General features: G+C 40.1%; 1 protein-coding gene across 1 annotated transcript in view; it reads left to right on the forward strand.

The window, feature by feature from the left end:
* The window catches only part of LOC109419679 (titin), a 556752-nt gene extending 537102 nt beyond the window's left edge, over window positions 1–19650 (forward strand). Inside the window, exon 19 of the mRNA XM_062853862.1 lies at window positions 19277–19650. Within this exon, the coding sequence (XP_062709846.1) occupies window positions 19277–19536 (260 nt within the window). The 3' untranslated portion in view covers window positions 19537–19650. The remainder of the gene's footprint in view (window positions 1–19276) is intronic.
* Window positions 19651–20095: the final 445 nt, after the last annotated feature.

Raw genomic sequence — 20095 nt, forward strand, 5'->3', positions numbered from 1 at the left:
CGAAAAAAGAAGGTTCCCTCTTCAAAATATGGATAATTTCAGTAGGCATTACGTAGAGCAACATGTTTTCTGTCGAAAAAGGCCAGACAGCGCCCAAATTTGTTGTAGTCCCTGGCCAAGTTCGCAGGGGTTGACGGTATTAAAGTGAAGGAGTTTTATTTTGATTATTGTAATGTAGTGTTCTTTAGTGAAACATATCACCTTTTTAACACTTTAATGCGCCTCCAACGGTTCATCACGAACCGGCTGCTGCAGATGGAGTATGGCTGATCATATGCATCAGACATGCTCGATAAACACGGAGGAACCGCCAGGGCTCAGTAGAGTCTATTCCCAAGCAATAGTTCCAAGTCGGTTGGATTTGAGAAGGTTTTGATGATCGTTACAAATCTTAATAAAAGTATTATAGGATTTGTGACAGGTTTTGGAACCTTTAACAGCCAGCTGACTTCAAAATGTTGTTTGGGCTCTATTTCCCACGTTTCTCGGTTGATTTTGATTGAAAATTTATTAATGTCATAGTCGCTTTTTCGATTTTTTACAATGTTAGTTGGTCATATTTTCTTTAAATAATGCAATTAAAATCAACCGACGAATTAATAGTGGGAAGGAGATTTGCAGCACTTAATTGTGCTGATAGATTCGAAGCTAACGTGCGAACACTTAAACGCATTGTTGACATCAATGCGTTCGACGTGACATTTTGGACAAAAGCTGTCTGCTTTTTATTAACTGAACAACGTTACTTTTGTATGACTAGGTTGACATTTCTAGGCCACGCATGAGAAAATGACATGGTTTATCGAGGTAGGACCGATAGGACAGAACGAATTTGAATATTTTTCATAGTATTTGTAGGGGGATGAATACATAATAGTTGGCAAGCAATTTTTGTTTTATTACAATCAACTGACCAACTTAGCGTATTTTTGTTTATCTCTTTGATGGTGCTATGACACCAAAAGAAAAATATCAGGAGTTCAGTTACATGTTTCTGTGGGTTTTTCACCGATGACAATTTAAGGACACAAGAGATGAACACAGAGAAGTAGAAATCAAGAAAACAATTTAATATTTACCCGTAGGCTTTCCGCCGATTGACAGTACAGTATTTAGCTGTGTACGAAGATACGGATTAGTTGGTGTACAGATGACAGGGTTCTCACGGAAAGTGCTTCAAGCGAGGCTTACATAACAACTGACAATAAAGAAACCTATTTTCCTTGACTTTCTACGCAATGGACATCCGACCGAACACACGTGTTTTTGTTAATCTCCTAGGCATTATTAAGACATGACATATGTACATGACGGAACAACTAGCAGGACACAGTTCTAGACGTATCTTCTCAATAACGACATTCAGCATATTTCCAATAAAACTACACTTCAATAAAGCAAAGACTAAAGCTGCTATGATAGAACAGACCAGAATGACTTAATTGACTATTACCTTGGAGATCTACTTCGAATAACTGACAAATTGACAAGAACCTAACTAAATACATGGACCATGCTACAAAAAAAAACAATTGACAAAAAGAAAAAAAGGGGAAACTTTTATTAAAACTATTTTTGTTCAACGCAGGCCAAAACAGTGTCGACTTGGGCCACGATATGCCTACGTACTTCTGTGTGTTGAAACAAAAATAGAGGCTCATAGAAGCAAACGTAGGGAAAGGGTGCGGTGTTAGAACATAAGCACAGTGTGCTACCGCCGTAATCACTATGAAAAAAAAAAAAAAAAAGAAAAAGGCCAGACAGCGCCCAAATTTGTTGTAGTAAATACAAGATGGGGGAGAATCGACTGTATTCTGTGCAACTCGGATTTTGATGGCTACGCAGTCTTGTTAAATCATGCAAATCATGTTAATAAACACAAAACTGCGTAGCCGTCAAAATCCGAGTTGTAAATACAAGAAATATCAAAACTCCTGAAGGATCACGGGCTGCTATTTTGAATCACCTGACTTTATTTTGGACCACCAAATTAAACTTCAATTGATTGATGAAATGAAAGCCACCTTAGCAAAAATTTTAACATAGTTAAAACTACGCGAGGTTTACATCTTTTCTATTCATTTTTTGAGGCAGGGAACGTTTAAAAATTACGTAACGGTAAAAAAGATGAAATTTTGTTGCAATTGTGAGTTTTTACGCATTGTAGTATGATGTTTCATAGAAAAAAATTACGCAAAACGTGTATTTATTAACCATTGCATGACGTCAGTCACCATGCATAAATTACGTAACGCTTCATAAGAAGTGTGAAAGTCTAGTGATTTTGCTAAATATAAGGGCGTTCCACACATATTGTTATGAGTGGAAAGGCCATCAAAAATAAAGTAATTTGAATGATACGTAATTTGTCAAACATACATTAGATAACACATTGTCTCAGTTATCAACCAATTGCCGAGAAGGACAACTTTTCTAAACTGAATGACTGAATTTCAACTTGTCGAAAGGTTGTTAAAACACAAATCGCATCGAAATTTTCAACTTGACGAAAAGTTGTTAGAACAAATCGAACCCACAACAACCTTATTGTAAAATAAACGTATAACAACCCAGATCACGGGAGGTCTCAACTTATTCTATTTATCTGTGCATTTGGCATGAATGCTTTCTCCCTTTAGAAGGAACTGGAGAGATGGATATGACAGGTGGTCCAGAATATGTCCACATCTGATTATGTTGAACATATTTTGGCCATACCTCAAACCACCATTTTAGTAAATATTATCGCATAAACCGAGGTTAAGAACAGTTTATTTAGAGTTCTTACAAGGCTCTAACTACATTCATATGAAATAAATATTTATTTGTAAAATTTAATACCTCTTCGAAGCCGACTACAAATTTGTCACCTCCTTTGTTTTTGGTGCTTTTCCGTGCGTTTCATTGGAAGTGAAAACATTTTCTCTATTTTTGATACTAAACATCATATTTAACTGACATCCAGATTAAAGGTCATCACATAGTTGAATACTTTTCGTGTTCCAATAAAAATGTACCAAGATTTAGTAGAGATTATGTGATAAATATCATAAAGCTTCCTAGGTGGGCCAAAATATCTGCCCGGTCCAAAATACCTCCACTACCCTACTCTATTTGCAGCTGCAGCTCTCCAACGTCGGTCACCTCCAACACCCGCCAGATCACGCTGCATCTGGTCCACCCATCGTACTCTCTGCGCTTCACGCCTTCTTGTACCAACCGGATGGTTAGCAAACACCAACTTTGCAGGGCTGTTGTCTGGCATTCTTGCAACATGCCCTGCCCACCGTATCCGTCCAGCTTTAGCCACTTTCAGGATATTGGGTTCACCGTAGAGTGCAGCGAGCTCGTGGTTCATCCTTCTCCGCCACACACCGTTCTCCTGCACGCCGAAAGATCGTCCTTAGGACGCGTCACTCGAAAACTCCGAGTGCTTGCAGGTCCTCCTCGAGCATCGTCCATGTCTCGTGTCCGTAGAGAACCACCGGTCTTATTAACGTCTTGTACATGATACATTTGGTGCGGGGGTGAATGTTTTTTGACCGCAGTTTTTTCTGGAGCCCATAGTAGGCACGACTTCCACTGATGATGCGCCTTCGTATTTCACGGCTCACGTTATTGTCAGCCGTTAGCAAGGAACCGATGTAGACGAATTCTTCTACCACCTCGAAAGTATCCCCGTCTATCGTAACATTGCAGCCAAGGCTTGTCCTGTCTCGCTCAATCCCACCTACCAGCATGTACTTTGTCTTAGCCGCATTCACCGGACCTTTGCTGCTTCGCGTTTCAGGCGGGTGTACAGTTCTGCCACCGTTCCAAATGTTCTAGCAATAATATCCATGTCATCCGCAAAACAGACAAATTGGCCGGATTTCGTGAAGATCGTTCCCCGGCTGTTGAGCCCGGCTCGTCGCATAACACCTTCCAGGGCGATGTTGAATAGTAGGCAGGAAAGTCCATCACCTTGTCGTAGTCCCCGTCGAGATTCGAATGAACTGGATAGTTCACTCGAAATCCTTACGCTGTTCTGCACACCGTCCATCGTTGCTCTTATCAGTCTAATAAGCTTCCCAGGAAAGCTGTTCTCGTCCATAATTTTCCATAGCTCTGTGCGGTCGATACTGTCGTATGCCGCTTTGAAGTCGATGAACAGGTGGTGCGTTGGGACCTGGTATTCACGGCATTTCTGGAGGATTTGTCGTACGGTGAAGATCTGATCCATTGTCGACCGGCAGTCGATGAAACCGGCTTGGTAACTTCCCACGAACTCAGTTACTTTAGGTGAAAGACGACGGAAGATGATCTGGGATAGCACTTTGTAGGCGGCATTCAAAATGGTGATCGCTCGAAAGTTCTCACACATTAACTTGTCGCCTTTCTTGTGGATGGGACAGATTATCCCTTCCTCCACTCCCCCGGTAGCTGTTCGGTTTTCCAGATCTTGACTGCTAACTGGTGCAGACAGGTGGCCAACTTTTCCGGGCCCATCTTGATGAGTTCTGCTGCGATAACGTCCTTACCAGCCGTTTCGTTGTTTTTGAGCTGGTGGATGGCATCCTTAACTTCCCTCAGCGTGGGAGTTGGTTCGTTCCCGTCCTCTGCTGCACCAACATTGTCATTTCCTCCGCTGCCTTGGTACTCCGTGCCTACATTCTCTTCACCATTCAGGTGCTCGTCGAAGTGCTGCTTCAACCTTTCGATCACCTCACGTGCGTCCGTCGGGAGGCTCCCGTCCTTATCCCTGCAGAAATCGGCTTGCGGCACGTAGCCTTTGCGGGATGCGTTGAGCTTCTGGTAGAACTTACGTGTTTCTTGTGAACGGCACAGCAGTTCCATTTCCTCGCACTCCGCTTCTTCCAGGCGGCGCTTTTTCTCCCAGAAGAGACGGGTCTGCTGCTTCCGCTTCTGTCTGTATCGCTTCACATTCTGTCGGGTTCCATGCTGCAGCATTACCGCCCGCGCTGCATCCTTCTCCTCCAGAACCGCTCTGCACTCCTCGTCGAACAAATCGGTTTGTCGACTCCGCTCTACGTACCCGATAGTGCTCTCGGCTGCGTTGTTGATGGCTGCTTCGACTGTACTCCAGCAGTCCTCTAGAGGGGCCACATCGAGCACACCCACGTCCAACGCACACCCACACCAACGCTGCCTCGAGATTCTGCGCGTATGCGGTGGCGACATCCGGTTGCTTCAGTCGCTCTAGATCGTACCGGGACGGCCGCCGGTACTGTGCATTGTTAATAACGGAGAGTTTTGGGCGCAGTTTAACCATCACCAGGTAGTGATCAGAGTCGATATTAGCGCCACGATAGGTCCTGACGTCGAAAATGTCGGAGAAGTGCCGTCCAACAATCAGAACGTGGTCGATTTGCGATTCCGTTTGTTTTGGTGATCTCCAGGTGTAACGATACGGGAGGCTGTGCTGGAAAAAGGTGCTACGAATGGCCATGTTCTTGGAGGCGGCGAAATCGATGAGGCGTAGGCCATTTTCGTTCGTCAGCTGGTGGGCGCTGAACTTTCCAATCGTCGGTCTGAATTCCTCCTCCTGGCCTATCTGAGCGTTTAGGTCTCCTATGATGATTTTGACTTCGTGGCTTGGGCAGCGGTCGTACTCGCGTTCGAGCTGCGCGTAAAATGCGTCCTTGTCATCATCAGTACTTCCGGAGTGTGGGCTGTGCACGTTTATTATGCTGAAGTTGAAGAATCGGCCCTTGATCGTCAACCTGCACATTCTTTCGTCGATCGGCCACCAACCGATCACGCGCCTCTGCATGTCGCCCATCACTATAAAAGCTGTTCCCAGCTCACGTGTGTTGCCGCAACTCTGGTAGATGGTATGATTACCTCTAAACGTTCGCACCATAGATTCTGTCCAACACACCTCCTGCAGCGCTACGATTCCGAACCTGCGGTCCTTCAGTATATCGGCAAGTATGCGGGTGCTCCCGATGAAGTTGAGAGATCTGCAGTTCCACGTACCGAGCTTCCAATCGCAAGTCCCTTTTCGTCGCTGTGGTCGTCGCCATTGGTATCGGTTCGCATTCTTCTCTTGTTGATTTTCCGGTGCTAGTCTTTTTTACGGCTGGCTCGCAGGGCCTGACACCAACCCACTAACCAAGGGAGCTGGGCTTACCTTCCCGGAAGCTACGGGTTCTGCATTGGCATTTCCTCCAACTACAGTGCTCAATAGCTAGGCTCAAGCGCCAGTCTTTGCCGGGGGTGGTGTTTTTAATGGGCGCCCAGGAGATAATATTTTACCTGAGCTTCCACCCCCAAAAACAAAAATAGAGTTGCCAAATTTTAATGAACAAAGCGATGTAAGGCCACCAGTTTGTCGAAATAAAAGTTTACCCCGGTAATTCGACAGCAATCGGTGTATCTAGATTAATCGGCAATGAAAAATTTGCGACAGATAAAACATTTCCCTGTTTTACAATTTTGCTCACTTTTTGTTTAAAACTTGTGGTAAATCTCACATGCAACGTAAACAAAAGTTTGTTTCCACATATGCAAGTATAAGTAATCGCTCAATTATTAAAACAATTCACATCACCTCAAACAAAGATTAAAGAGATGAAAAAATACGCAAAACTGTTATTGCTCAACAGCACAATTGTGCTGGTTCGTCACGAAAGGGATATACTATTTCTAAAACTAAGGGAATGACACACCGAAGCATTATTATGCTTGCTTTTTCAATCACGTGATCAACATACGACTACGTGGTGCAGTAGGACCCTAACCTTATCAGTTGTTACTTTTCGTCTATTTATGACTAAACTTACTAATCTATTGGTGCATGAAAAGAGGCAGATAATTACGGCTGTTCAATGTTTAAATCAAAGATTAAATGCTTGCGCCACTTCCAATCTAAATATTTTTGCTCAAACTTGGAGGCTTCCATTTTTAAATGATTTAAATAGATACGACTTCCAGCATACGAAGAGCATACGAATTCCAGTTTTCAACAACTTTTGAAAAATAAGCCGCTCCCTACTTTACACCCACCTGGAACAAGAAACAGCAAAGGTTGGACTGGTGGTAAACGTGCCAAAACAAACTGCATGCTTGTAGGCTGAACCGAACACGACCAGATTGGGTCAGGTAAAGAGTTTTGGTGAAGGATAGGGTAGAAGGGGAGGGTAGAGGGTAGAGTAGAGGGGTTCCGGATCATTTGGCCAAACGCCATTTAGTCGAATGCCGTTTGGCTGAATGTAATTTGGCCGAATGTCATTTGGCTGAATGCCATTTGGTCAAAAAGGTCATTTGGCCGAACGCCGTTTTGGCCGCATGCCATTTGGCCGAAAAGGTAATGATGGACCTAAGCAGAGATGCCAGATTATTTTGGGGCTGTTCGGGCTCGTTTGGAAGTTAACCATCAATGTTAACTTCTTTTCCCGATCAGCCTAGAAAGCTGTGTAGTGTCGGTAGCGGTTGTCTCAATTGGCTAAGAATAACACTACGGACCGCCTGATCCAGTGGTAAGAGTCCACTAAACGGGTGACTCCTAATTCATGGTGTTATGCGGCTTTATGCTTACCGTGCCAAGGAATGAATGGTTAGGGGGGGTCTAATAAAAACCTAACCACAAACGGAGCCTGTGGAAAATTAGGGCGCACAGTATTACGCCCTTACTGCACTAAACGGAGCAATAGTGCAGTGGACCTTGCGTTTCTCCGAGATAATCAGTTGCCCTTCTTAAGTCTCAAATTTGAGGCTAAATAAGGGCAGGATTATTCAAATGTTGTAAATTAGCTTACAATACTACCTTTATGGTTTCGCTTAATGCGTTTTCGCCATTGGCGTTTTTCAATTGACACCGATTTGGTTTGTCGATGATGTTTCCTTTTTGTGCTGTGATTGTGAAGAGTGTAATCCTGTCTAGTTTGGGTAGTGGCTACGGCTAGGAAACCTCAGATCAATTTTCAGCGTGCGTGCGTAGCCCAAGTGGCTCTACTTTGAAAAGTTCATTTTCGTAGGGTTACTTCTGTATTGGTTACCTTGTGAACCCAGTTTGCTTGTTTCATTATAAATGAAGTGTCGTGCCTCGAGCATGCTATATCTTAGAATAACGTTAACAGTATGTTTCAACATTTCCTTATGGATGCCTTCAAGCAAGCTCTTGTATTCAGCATTTTTTCGCTGGTATTTGGCAGTATTGCTACGAAGATTACATCATCTGAAGTAGCTCAAACATTAATTTAAGATGCTTCAGTTGGATGGATTACTTAGGTAGTACAGTTCATAGATAACTTAACATAGAATTGCACCTAACCCAACTCATGAGTTGACTGATTGGCATGTGTCAGATGAGGAATCTCCATTTGACCTTCTTTGCACTTTTGAGTGTTCCTTCGCAAAATTTGCATATTCAGGCGATCCTGCTCAATAAACTAGGGAACCAGTACTAATTGGTTGCGACCACATTTTATGGATAACTCGCTTCCATAGCTAATCCAAGAGAGTTTCATTGTGGTTTTGTACCTACAACGCCCTCCATTGTGGTATACCATAACTATTGCTTTGAAAGAAGCTTGTCCTCTGCTGTCTGTGCGGACCGTAAGAGGTATTCCTGAATGGAACTCTGATCTGTTCAAGTTCAAAATATCTTCGGATAAACAATTATTTTGTAAAGTTACGAATCTCTAGCTTCCGCTTGAGAATTATAGCTATATAATCGACTTAGTGGGCCCTAAAAAACTCTGCTTACTTCAAATCTCCAGGCGCAAATGGGGGTTTGTCCTGTTTTTCTCCAAAGGGATTTGAGAATTTCAAACATGTTTTGAACTCTTGTAGTTTGCTATTGGGTATTTTCATGGCGTTAAATTACTTTATAGATTTATCCCAAAAGGGTGCGTGCGTTGTATAAAGAAGGAATGAGTTCCAGATTCATCTGGTTACCTAGTTCTTTCTGAAATGTTAGAAACGCATTGTCGATTATCCATGCGATTATCACATCTGTGATGTTCGTCTGGCTGACATGCCCTTTCATGTGAACATGCTTCCAAATTTGGGACGTCCACAGTGACTCTTTTATACAAAGTTGTATACGTTTTCAAGAAAATACTCGCTCAAACGTAGCTTTTGCTTGGGTGATTTCTTGAATATTGAGGATGCTTTCGATGACGTGCCTTATAATGTCATATTGAAAGAGGCACGACGTCACAAGCTACCTCCAATGAGCTATAGGCTCTCTTTACGCTTATGCGTTTTACAATGTCCTTTTCAGGGCACTGATTAAACCCGTTGTGGTATGGGCTATGAGCTCTCATTGCGCTTATGCATTCATTCCCTCTTCTAGGGCACCCTTCCTATTTCATCACCTTTCCCTTTCCTAATCCCATTCCGTCCCTTGTTCCATTCCCTCAGATAAATGATGAAATAGGCTTATATGTATGGCGATGGCACAAATGTCCCAAATGGAGGATAACGTGCCTCTGGAGCCGGCCTTCTGATACCTGATACCTGATACCTGAACCGAACACGACCAGATCGGGTCAGGTAAAGAGTTTGGGTGAAGGATAGGGTAGAAGGGGAGGGTCGAGGGTAGAGTAGAGGGGTTCCGGATCATTTGGCCGAACGCCATTTAGTCGAATGCCGTTTGGCTGAATGTAATTTGGCCGAATGTCATTTGGCTGAATGCCATTTGGTCGAAAAGGTCATTTGGCCGAATGCCGTTTTGGCCGCATGCCATTTGGCCGAAAAGGTAATGATGGACCTAAGCAGAGATGCCAGATTATTTTATCAAAAATCTGTATCAATACAAATTTTTCTGTATCGCCGTATTCACAGCAGACACCAAGAGTCCTATAATTCGATAGAAACTAATAAAGTTGTGCTGCTTCTTGACGGTTTTTTATTTGGTACTGGTATTTATTTCTCTAAGACGTGTGTAAAAATGCACATTTCTTTTTATAAATTCATCTATGTTTAAGCAGCAATTTATAAAGTTTTCATTGAATTTATTAAAAATGACTTAAATTTTCGAACATTTTATGCTTCTTAGAGAATTCTATATCACATTTTAAGAATCTGCATTTTTCTATATTCTGTATCTTGTCTGTATAGAAGGTCAGAAATCTGTATAATACAGAGAAAATCTGTATATCTGGCATCTCTGGACCTAAGTGATCATACCACTGTTTTCTATATCAGTGTCAATCGAAAGAACAGGCTATGATTTAAAGAAGGAAAAATCTCAGCTAAATATATTCACAGTTTCAACTCCAGCTAATCCCTAGAAGGGTAACACTAGAAAGAAAAGCCTATGATTAAAAGAAGAAAATGTTTATGATGGCCATATTGGCAGCTAGAATGTTATCCAGAGTTTTCCCACGCTTCAAAATTGTTTTGATCAGAATTCGGCCAAACGGCACTCGGCCAAATGACCCTTTCGGCAAAATGGTAAACGGCCAAATGGTATTCGACCAAATGGTAGGGTAGAAGGTGGGATTAAGCACAGTAAAGAGAGTATGGTAAAGGGTTAGAGTAGTAGAGAGTACGGTATCAGGTAGAGTAGAGGATAGGGTACCGTGATTTCGGGTGAAATTGATCAGTGGGGTAAAATTGATCGACGTGAGGGCAATTTTTATTTGTCAAAAATAAAGCTTTGAATTTAAAACACTTTGTAGAAAATGACCATCATCTGGCTCAAGGGTTATTGAATGATGAGCTTACATGTTTTACAGCTAATTAATCACATATTTCTGTATTAAATTCAATATTTTCCCAAATTGAGTGTTCGGCAAATTTTAAAGACCCTTTCGAACTTTTGTTACCGTAGCTGTATCGTACATGAAATAAATATTCGAATGAATGTTTATAGCTGCCACGTGTTCGCTAAATCCGATTTCGTCATCAAAAGTTCTATAAATATTGATATTTATACATAAAATTGTACTTTTGCTAAAGTAATAACTTATTTAGTATGAAAATTGCATACTTTTAGGCGTTTTCTTTAGATTTATCAAACTTTAAACTTAAATAATTAAGAATTTACCATACTTGTATTAGTTTTAAAAAGCATTTCGCATTCTGGGGTGGTTAATTCAGCTGGAAAATTTATTTTCAGCACTTACAAAGATATTTCACTGACTGATCAATTTCACCCCGAAACTAAATTTTCCGATTTTTTATTTTAAATGATATTTATTGCAATAAAATGATTTGCAGTAAAAATTTCAACCTCGTTGACTGATGAAATTCGTGGCCGTACTTATTTTAAAGCATTAGGTTTGACCATATCGATAACTATTCAAAAATTAGAAGCCAAAAACTGTGAAAAGTGATCAATTTCACCCGAAATCACGGTAGGGGATAGAACAGATGGTAGGGTTGAGGATTATGGTAGAGCGTAGGATAGAGGGTTAGAATAGAGGACAGAGAAGACGGTAAGGTAGATGGTAAAGAGTAGGGTGAAGAAGTGAGATTTGTTCAGATGAGATGAGATTTTCTAGATACATTCAGGAATTCTTTCCGGGATTTCTTCAGGCATTCCTTTCGAGAATCTTCCCAGGATTCCTTCAGGTGTTCTTCTCGGAATTGCTGCTGGGATTGCTGGTGAGATCTTTTCAAGGGATTTTGCAGGGATTGCTTTAGAATGTCCTGAGCGGATTCTTTAAGTTATACTTTTCGGCATTCCTTCAGGAATTCGTGCTGGAATTCCTTCGAAGGTTCCTTCCGGGATTCCTGCTGAGATTATTTAGGAGATTCCTCTTGTAAATACAGAATATAGATTTCTGTCGAGATTTTTTTTAGGCAATCCTTGATTTTCTAAGTTTTTGTGTCGGAATTTCTGATGGGATTCTTTAGAAAATTATTCTAGTTTTTTTTTCAGGAATTTTTTCAATAATTCCTTCTGCGACTTCGTCTATGGTTCTTGCCGGATTTCTTGCTCAGCTTCCAGCCGAGGTTCCTGTAATGATCCCTCTAAGGATTCCATCAAGTATTTTTCACGGGATTCCTTCAAGAATAACTTCAGGTATTTCTGCTAGGTTTGCTTTAGAAAATCCTGAAAGGATTTTTTGAAAAATTCTAACCAGCATTCCTTCATGGCTTCATGGCTTCATGGCTTCATGGAATTACATCACAGATTAATCCTAGCATTCTTTCAAAGAGTTCTGTCAACATATATTCAGAGAATTCTGATGGAATTCTTTTAGGTATATGTGCTGGGATCCCTGCTGGCTTCTTGGGAGTTTCGCAGGCATTCCTCTCGGGATTTCTACAGTAACTTCTCCCGGGATTTTTTCTGGGATTATTAAATGGATTCCTAACGAGCTTTCAGCGGAGATTCCTCTTAGGATTCTATCAGATATGCCACTCAGAATTCCTTCAGGAAATCCTCCCGGGCTTCCTTCAGGAATTTCTACTGGGATTGCTTTAGAAAATCGTGAAAGGTTTCTTTCAAGCGTTCTAGTCGGAATTCCTTCAGGGATTACTGCTGGAGCTCTTTCAAAGATCTCTTTCTGAATATCGTAAAGGATTCCTGCAAGGATTGCTTCAGGGATCCCAACTTGTATTCTTTCAAAGATTCCTTCAAAGAATATTGCGGGATTCATTTAGGTATTCGTGCCAGGATTCCTGCCGGGGTTCCTCCAAAGATTCTTCCCGTTTTTTTACATTCCTCACGGGATTTCTTCAATTATTCGTTCAGGAAGTTCTACCGATATATATGCATGCATTTAGATATCTTAAATATATATTAAAAAAAAAAACAATCCGTTTCCAGTTTTATAACTGTTCGGATAATCATTCGGCCTAGTTCCACAAAAGCTGAAATACAAAAAGTCCACAGGTACTCCAAGTTGGTAATCGATTATTCGGTACCAACAGTTTTGTGCCAGGTTCGATTCCCGGTCAGTTCGAGAAGTTGTCGCAAAGGCAATTTTCTTGACTTCCTTGGGCATAGAGTATCTTCGTGCCTGCTACAAGATATACACATGCAAAATGGTCATTATTGGCAGAGGAAGCTCTCAGTTAATAACTGCGGAAGTGCTCATAGCTGAGATGCAGACTTTGTCCTAGTGGGGGCGTTCGTGAAAAAGATGAAAAAGTTGTTTTTTGAATGTACCTACGAAACACACTTAAAAATCAAAAAAATATTAACCCTCGAGCGATCGCGCTGTTGTATTTTGTACAACACGATGAAAAAATCTCGCTTTTTGTACTCAGCATTAGCGTGGTGCTGCCGCAGGTAGTCAACCGCGCGAGTTACGGAAGGTTAAAGCAAGACTTTTTTATCATAAAAACTGAAAAGTCAGCAATGGGTATCCAGTCAGCCTAGTGGTTAAGGCTATGGATCGCCAACCCGGAGACGGCGGGTTCGATTCCCGTTTCGGTCGGGAAAATTTTCTCGATTCCATGGGAATAGTGTATCATATCATTCTACTTGCCTCACAATATACAAATTCAAGCAATGCACATTGGGCAAAATAATAGAAATACACTAGAACTCCAATGGCGCTGTGATCACTTTTCCCATTTAATTATGTTAATAACTTTGATTGCAATAATTGACTATTTTTATGTGTCCATCTTGTAGAGGACCTTTTGTTTTGGTAAACAAAATTTATTTGACACTTCTAGTACCGCTACTGACGCTGTAGGGGCGTAGCATACTAGATGCTAGTCACACGAACAGTCGCGACATTGGACTTCTGTGGCTAGTTATTCTAATGGCAAAATCAAGCCCAAAGGTGGAAAAAAATAATAACTTTCTTAATACAAGACACTATGTGACCATCAATGGCTTATTCGAAAGCAAATTTTCTCAAGAATTGGTTGGTGGGTGATTCATGTACGGGCAACTTCTCTAAAGTGAGTTATAGACAGAGTTGATGTACACGTGCTGTAGTCCCATGTACGGGAGCCACATTGCAAGCGAGCTCCCAGGAGCACTGTACATTTTGAGACTGAAAGTTGTGTGCCTCATTTTTCTCAAGATGTGTCTCATGAGCTGCGTCTCATGCGCTGATTAAATTAGAAAATTTCACGACAAAAACTTCCTAAACGAACGAGAATTGAAACCTTAACCTTTGCATTGAGAGTCCCTAGTCGTATCGCATAGACCAATCAGACACTTGAGTTGTGTACGGAAAAAAAGTTGTTGAGGTTCTTCGTTACCAAGAAGTTGTTTTTCACCTTAGATACCAACAGCTCACGCAGCGCATGAGACGAGCTCCCCGGGAGCTATGCGCCAAGCTCGCACCCACCAGATATTCGTGAGCCTCCTAGCAGCGCAGCACACTGCGATTTTCAAGAGCTAGGAGACAATTTGGTGTGAGGCTCGCTGTCACATTTATGTACACATGAGCAATCGGAAACTCTGGTTATAGATCCCGTTTTACACCAGTTCCCCCTTAAATTTGTGAATTTCTGTTATTTTACGGCACTTGTTATGATTTTAATGATTTTTTCGCTGGGATACCATCGCCCCACTCCCATTGAGTAACGTTACATACAAAAAGTTATTAAAATGTTGGAATTTTGGGGTGTTGTGGGGTCAATTAGGCAATGGTATATTTTCAAGGTAGATTTTTTTTTTATTTATGATTTTTTACGTGACAATAATTAAATAAATGATCGAACACATATGGTTTATTCCTAAAGAAACCATTTTTGGCGAGTTTGATCTCAAATTATTGGTTATATTTAAGGTTACCCGCATACAAACATGAGTAGTTCCCATCCTTATACCACCGATTCCAAACATTTCCAAACGATGAGCCATTGCTTATATACTCCAAAAATGTCCTAAATGTTGTTTGCGCATAGCCCCATAGACGGGAGGTGACGGCAGCATATAGTTTTATAGCTTAGTTTACCCAAACTCCCCTATAAACTTATTTTTTATTGTTTTTAAATTAAAACAACTTTAACTTGAAACTTCTATGCATGATATGAGTTAATATTGATGAAGAGCTAACCAGTAAAATCTCTGCACCCTATGAAATTTGGAAATTAAGGGTACAATGGGGTTAAATGAGAAAAAAAACATTCAAGATGCTTGAATGACCATATAAGTTGACAAATAGCTTGTTTGGCAGATAATTTCTATACGAATGATTCTTGTACTTACGACATTGCTTCAGCGGGGTGTAAAGCTTGTTTCACCCCAATTTTCCTAAAAGTATAATCAAATTGTACCATTGCAGTTAATATAATATATCATTCATATTATAATATTCTGATTCCAATGAGTATACATGAAAGATGTTATAAATATGACGTTTGGGGGATAATGGCGCAAAATATGCTGCTGCTTATTTCTCGGAATTTTGGTATTGAAGATGAAAAACATTATAATCAATACGTGAAATAATATTTAAAATCCATGTCGCATACTTCCATTATTCACCATTCCGAGCATTCCATGATAAAGAGCTGTAGCGTGAATTTGAGAATATCCAAGCTGCTGCTTGCCGATAGACTTTATGGGGATTGTAGTAACACATTGTAGTAAAAAGTCTCCAAAATGCATTCGTTATATTTTTGTTAATGAAATAGCAACTTAAACATCATATAGGTATTTATTTTGTTTTGCTATACACTAATAATATGACAGTCTTATTCCACTTAGCCAAGTACACTACCCGTCATAAGTATATACTCAAAAAATGTATTGCAAGAATATTGTATCGCATTTACTCACCTTGATATCTCCAATACCTTACAAAGATGCTGTCTTCAACAATGTTATTCAGAAGCCCTAAAGCAACAACTTTTCTGAAAGCGGCATTTTTGTAGGTGTTCTGGTTTTAGAGATATCGAGGTGAGTTAGGGTGATTCAATATTATTGCAATACTTTTTGTGAGTCTCTACTTATGACGGATAGTGTCTGTCTTTAAGTAATAGATACTAGATTTCCTAAGCACATCTCTTTGCACATCTGATCATAATCGAAGTCACCTTCATCTGGCGTTGCCGTTCATTGAAGCAGAATCTTCCCGATTGTGGCGGTAGTACAATTTCATCGTTTTTATAAAGACATACTGCCATTATATTTGACGAATTTTGCTCTAGGGATGATTTCCTTGCCAGATGTTCTCGAACAAACTTATGTCTTATATGCAGTCTTTCGCTTGATTGTTCGCTAACGAAGATCAGTGGTGGATATGGTCAATGCAAAAGAAAAGTTTAGTAATTAATCAAGTTCAATTGCACAAAAAACAAAACTCTTCAGGTTAGATATAAATTCCTCAAGATGTTGGTATTGATTTGATTTTTTTGTATTCGGCTAGATACTTTTCTGTACGTACTGTGCAAAATCGGACACCCTGTCCAAAAAGTCTTGCACCCTACATTACATACACTCAATTCTTTCTTTGCACGGGTTGTTTTTCGACATAACTCAATCAATGTTTAATAAATCCACATTAAAATTGACGGTCAGTACTATCCGTATACGAAAAATCAAGTTAATATGTTGATACACACATCAATTCTGAGGAAATGCTGTCGTTCATTTGACATTATGTCAAGGGAATTTCAATAATGCCAAACCCTGACCCGACAAAAAATTGAACCGAACACTCTCAGCATGGTTTTGCTGAATACTCGCGCGTTTATCGCTTCGGCTATATGTGTTCTACCTGTGCATCAATCAGTCATTAATGAACTCGTATGGATATTATCTTTCAAAAAAGTTATTTGTCAACTTATATGGTCATTCATGCTTTTTGATTGTTTTTTTTTTCATTTAACCCCATTGTACCCTAAATTTCCAAATTTCATAGGATGCAGTGATATTACTGGATAGCTCTTCATCAATATTAACTCATATCATGCATAGAAGTTTCAAGTTAAAGTTGTTTTAATTTAAAAACAATAAAAAATAAGTTTATAGGGGAGTTTAGGTAAACTAAGCTCTATAACTATATGCTGCCGTCACCTCCCGTCTATGGGGCTATGCGCAAACAACATTCAGGATATTTTTGGAGTATATAAGCAATGGCTCATCGTTTGGAAATGTTTGGAATCGGTGGTATAAGGATGGGAACTACTTATATTTGTATGCGGAAAAACTTAAATATAACCCATAATTTGAGATCAAACTCGCCAAAAATGGTTTTTTTAGGAATAAACCATGATTGTTCGATCATTTATTTAATTATTGTCACGTAAAAAATCATAAATAAAAATAAAAATGAATTTCTACCTTAAAAATATACCATTCCATAATTGACCCTACAACACCCTAAAATTCCAACAATTTAATAACTTTTTGTATGTAACGTTACTCAATGGGAGTGGGGCGATGGTATCCTAGCGAAAAAATCATTAAAATCATAACAAGTGCCGTAAAATAACAGAAATTCACAAATTTGAGGGGGAACTGGGGTAAAACGGGCTCTATAACTCGCTTCAGAGAAGTTGCCCGTACATGAATCACCCACCAACCAATTCTTGAGAAAATTTGCTTTCGAATAAGCCATTGATGGTCACATAGTGTCTTGTATTAAGAAAGTTATTAATTTTTTCCACCTTTGGGCTTGATTTTGCCCAATGTGCAATGGCAGGCAAAGAAAGCCCTTGAATCAATAACTGTGTAAGAGCTCAAAGAACACTAAGTTGAAGAAAGGCAGGCCAAGTCCTAGTGGGGACATAGAGCCTTTTTATGGCTCTTTATGATGATGATGATGAAAAGTGAACATGCGCAAAGAAAAATGTATTCTAAGAAGACCAAGATTCATACAAATCTGAGCTTAAATGGTTTTCCGCAACCATTGCGAAGAGATAAATAGCATTGAATCTTAGATTTCGACACATTAAACAGACGTAATTATCTTTTCATGCACCAATAGATTAGCATGTTTTGTCAATAAATCAAGACAAGAGGCTGTCGCCCTGTATAAACAGACGAAAAGAGAATACGCAAAGTAACAACTGATAAGGTTAGGACCCTATTGCACCAAGCAGTCGTAGGTTGATCACGTGATTGAGAAAGCAAGCATGATAATGCGTCGATGTGTCATTCCCTTATATATTTAGAATTAGTATATCCCTTTCGTGATGAACCACCACAATTCTGCTGTTGAGCAATATAGCATTTTATTTAGTGTTGATCGAATCCACGTTTGTCGTGGTTGGAAGAAGTTCCCTATAAATCGATTTCGCATCCTTGATGTCGACGGGGTTATTCATGGTATGTATTTAAAAAAAATCATCTTTGTAATCGGTCTTAAGGATATTTTTACAACACGATACATCCTACAATGAACCACTACCATTTTTCCACTGACTGTGTTGGCCATTCATTCTAGTATTACGATCTTGAGGTGATGAGTTAATGCCTTCTATGACAGAGAAGAGTGGTCTGTTGCTCTGTTGCAATACCATTCCATATGAATCATCATACATAGCCGCTTAACCGTCGGACGGAGACAGATCACGAAAGCATTTTAAATAAACATCACGGTTACATGTCGCGCCGTCAGATATGGCTCAAAAGTGGTCCTCTCCGCAAAACCTGTGACTTCAATTGACCGAAGCGTGATTTTCCAACAAGATCGTGGGCGGTGATCTTTTGTTTTTAGAACATGAATAAGGTGGACTATATCTTTTCTTGAGAAGGATGATATTGACGTTATGTACGTTTGGATACGATTCATCGCTTTTATGGGATTCTTAAAATATATTCAATGCTATTTCAAGTATTTGAAATTGTCACTATCCTTGCAAATACGATTAAATGAATAAAATACAAAAGTTTTACAAATTCTAATCCAGTAGAGCACAGCACAAACCTGAATTTCACTAAATCTATTGGCACTTCATCGAAAAAGAAAATACAATCGTGAAGTAACATTAGAAAATAAAAGCCAAAAATCCACTTCCGTCGCAGTACCATCACAGAGGAAAAACGACATTTTTCCTCAAACTTTTGGCCACGTACCACACAATGTATCGCGTCGGAGCGTTAAATCGAACGAGAAAACTTCTAATTTTAGATCGCGGATCTCCTCTTGCTCGAGCTTGAACGTGTGCTGAATTTTGTCTTCTTCGTCACTTGGCTGGGTGTCTTGTTGGGTGCAACTTTCGCTCGTCGTCACCACACCGCCACCACCGCCGCCACCGACCATCGAAAGATAATTATGAATGCGAGTGGGATTGGAGGAAATTTATAAATTTCACAACCACACATTTTTTCTATTCCCATTTTGTTCTTATTCGAAAATCATCCCAGCGATCACGTTTCCCTAGACTGACTCCGGACTAGCCACTTTCGCAGAATTGTGAAATTTCAACATTTCCTCTCCTCATTTTTCACCCACAGAATCAAACTCCGAAACTTCATACCTTAGCTACAAGGAACTGCGTCCGAAAGTGAATGATCCGGAGCGGCAAGACCACAACGGGTTCCAGGACAGGGGAGGACCCGGAGACGAACGACCCCTGCACCACCGCGGGCGCAGAACCTTCGAGCAGTCCACGACGTATCGGTCGATTTGCTTGATCCAGACGTCGTCGTCGTCTTCGTCATCATCTGCGGGAGTGCCACCATCGTCGGAAGGTAAATTTGTCCAACTTAAGTAGTGCCAATTAGTCAAGCCACTAAGTATACTAAGCTGTAAATAGAAATCAAAACACATAAAATTGGTTGTAGAAATAAATGCTGGGCGTTTCGGTGGATATAACCAACTAAGAGTAGAGCACATTCGTTTAGTTTTGCTTTTTAGTAAATTTATTGTAAATAAGTAGTTTGTGCACTGGTTTCGGAAAAAATCAAGCTTTGTAACAAAATTTATTAACTTGATGTAACCATTGATTTCAGTTTTCCATCAACCGAAGTTGAAGGAAAATTGAAATTGGTTAGTTGAAAGAACATGAAAGAAATTGACCTAACATTGTACTAGGAAGAAGAAGATAATTTGGATATATGTGAAACTCATGAACACATGATGTAGCTTGATAAAAAGTTCACAACAATAATTTTAGATCTCAGAGAAAACAAAGTAAACTCTTTGAAAAATATGGTGTGAGTTTCTTTATTTTTATTATTAATTCGTAGGTTACTACCGCCGTTTTGTATAAAATAGAGAACTTTTTTGTAATTATTTGAAACAGATGTTAACACAAAAAATGCGCAAAATCA

This window comes from Aedes albopictus, chromosome 2, assembly GCF_035046485.1.
Source record: "Aedes albopictus strain Foshan chromosome 2, AalbF5, whole genome shotgun sequence".
Taxonomy (NCBI): Eukaryota; Metazoa; Arthropoda; class Insecta; order Diptera; family Culicidae; genus Aedes; species Aedes albopictus.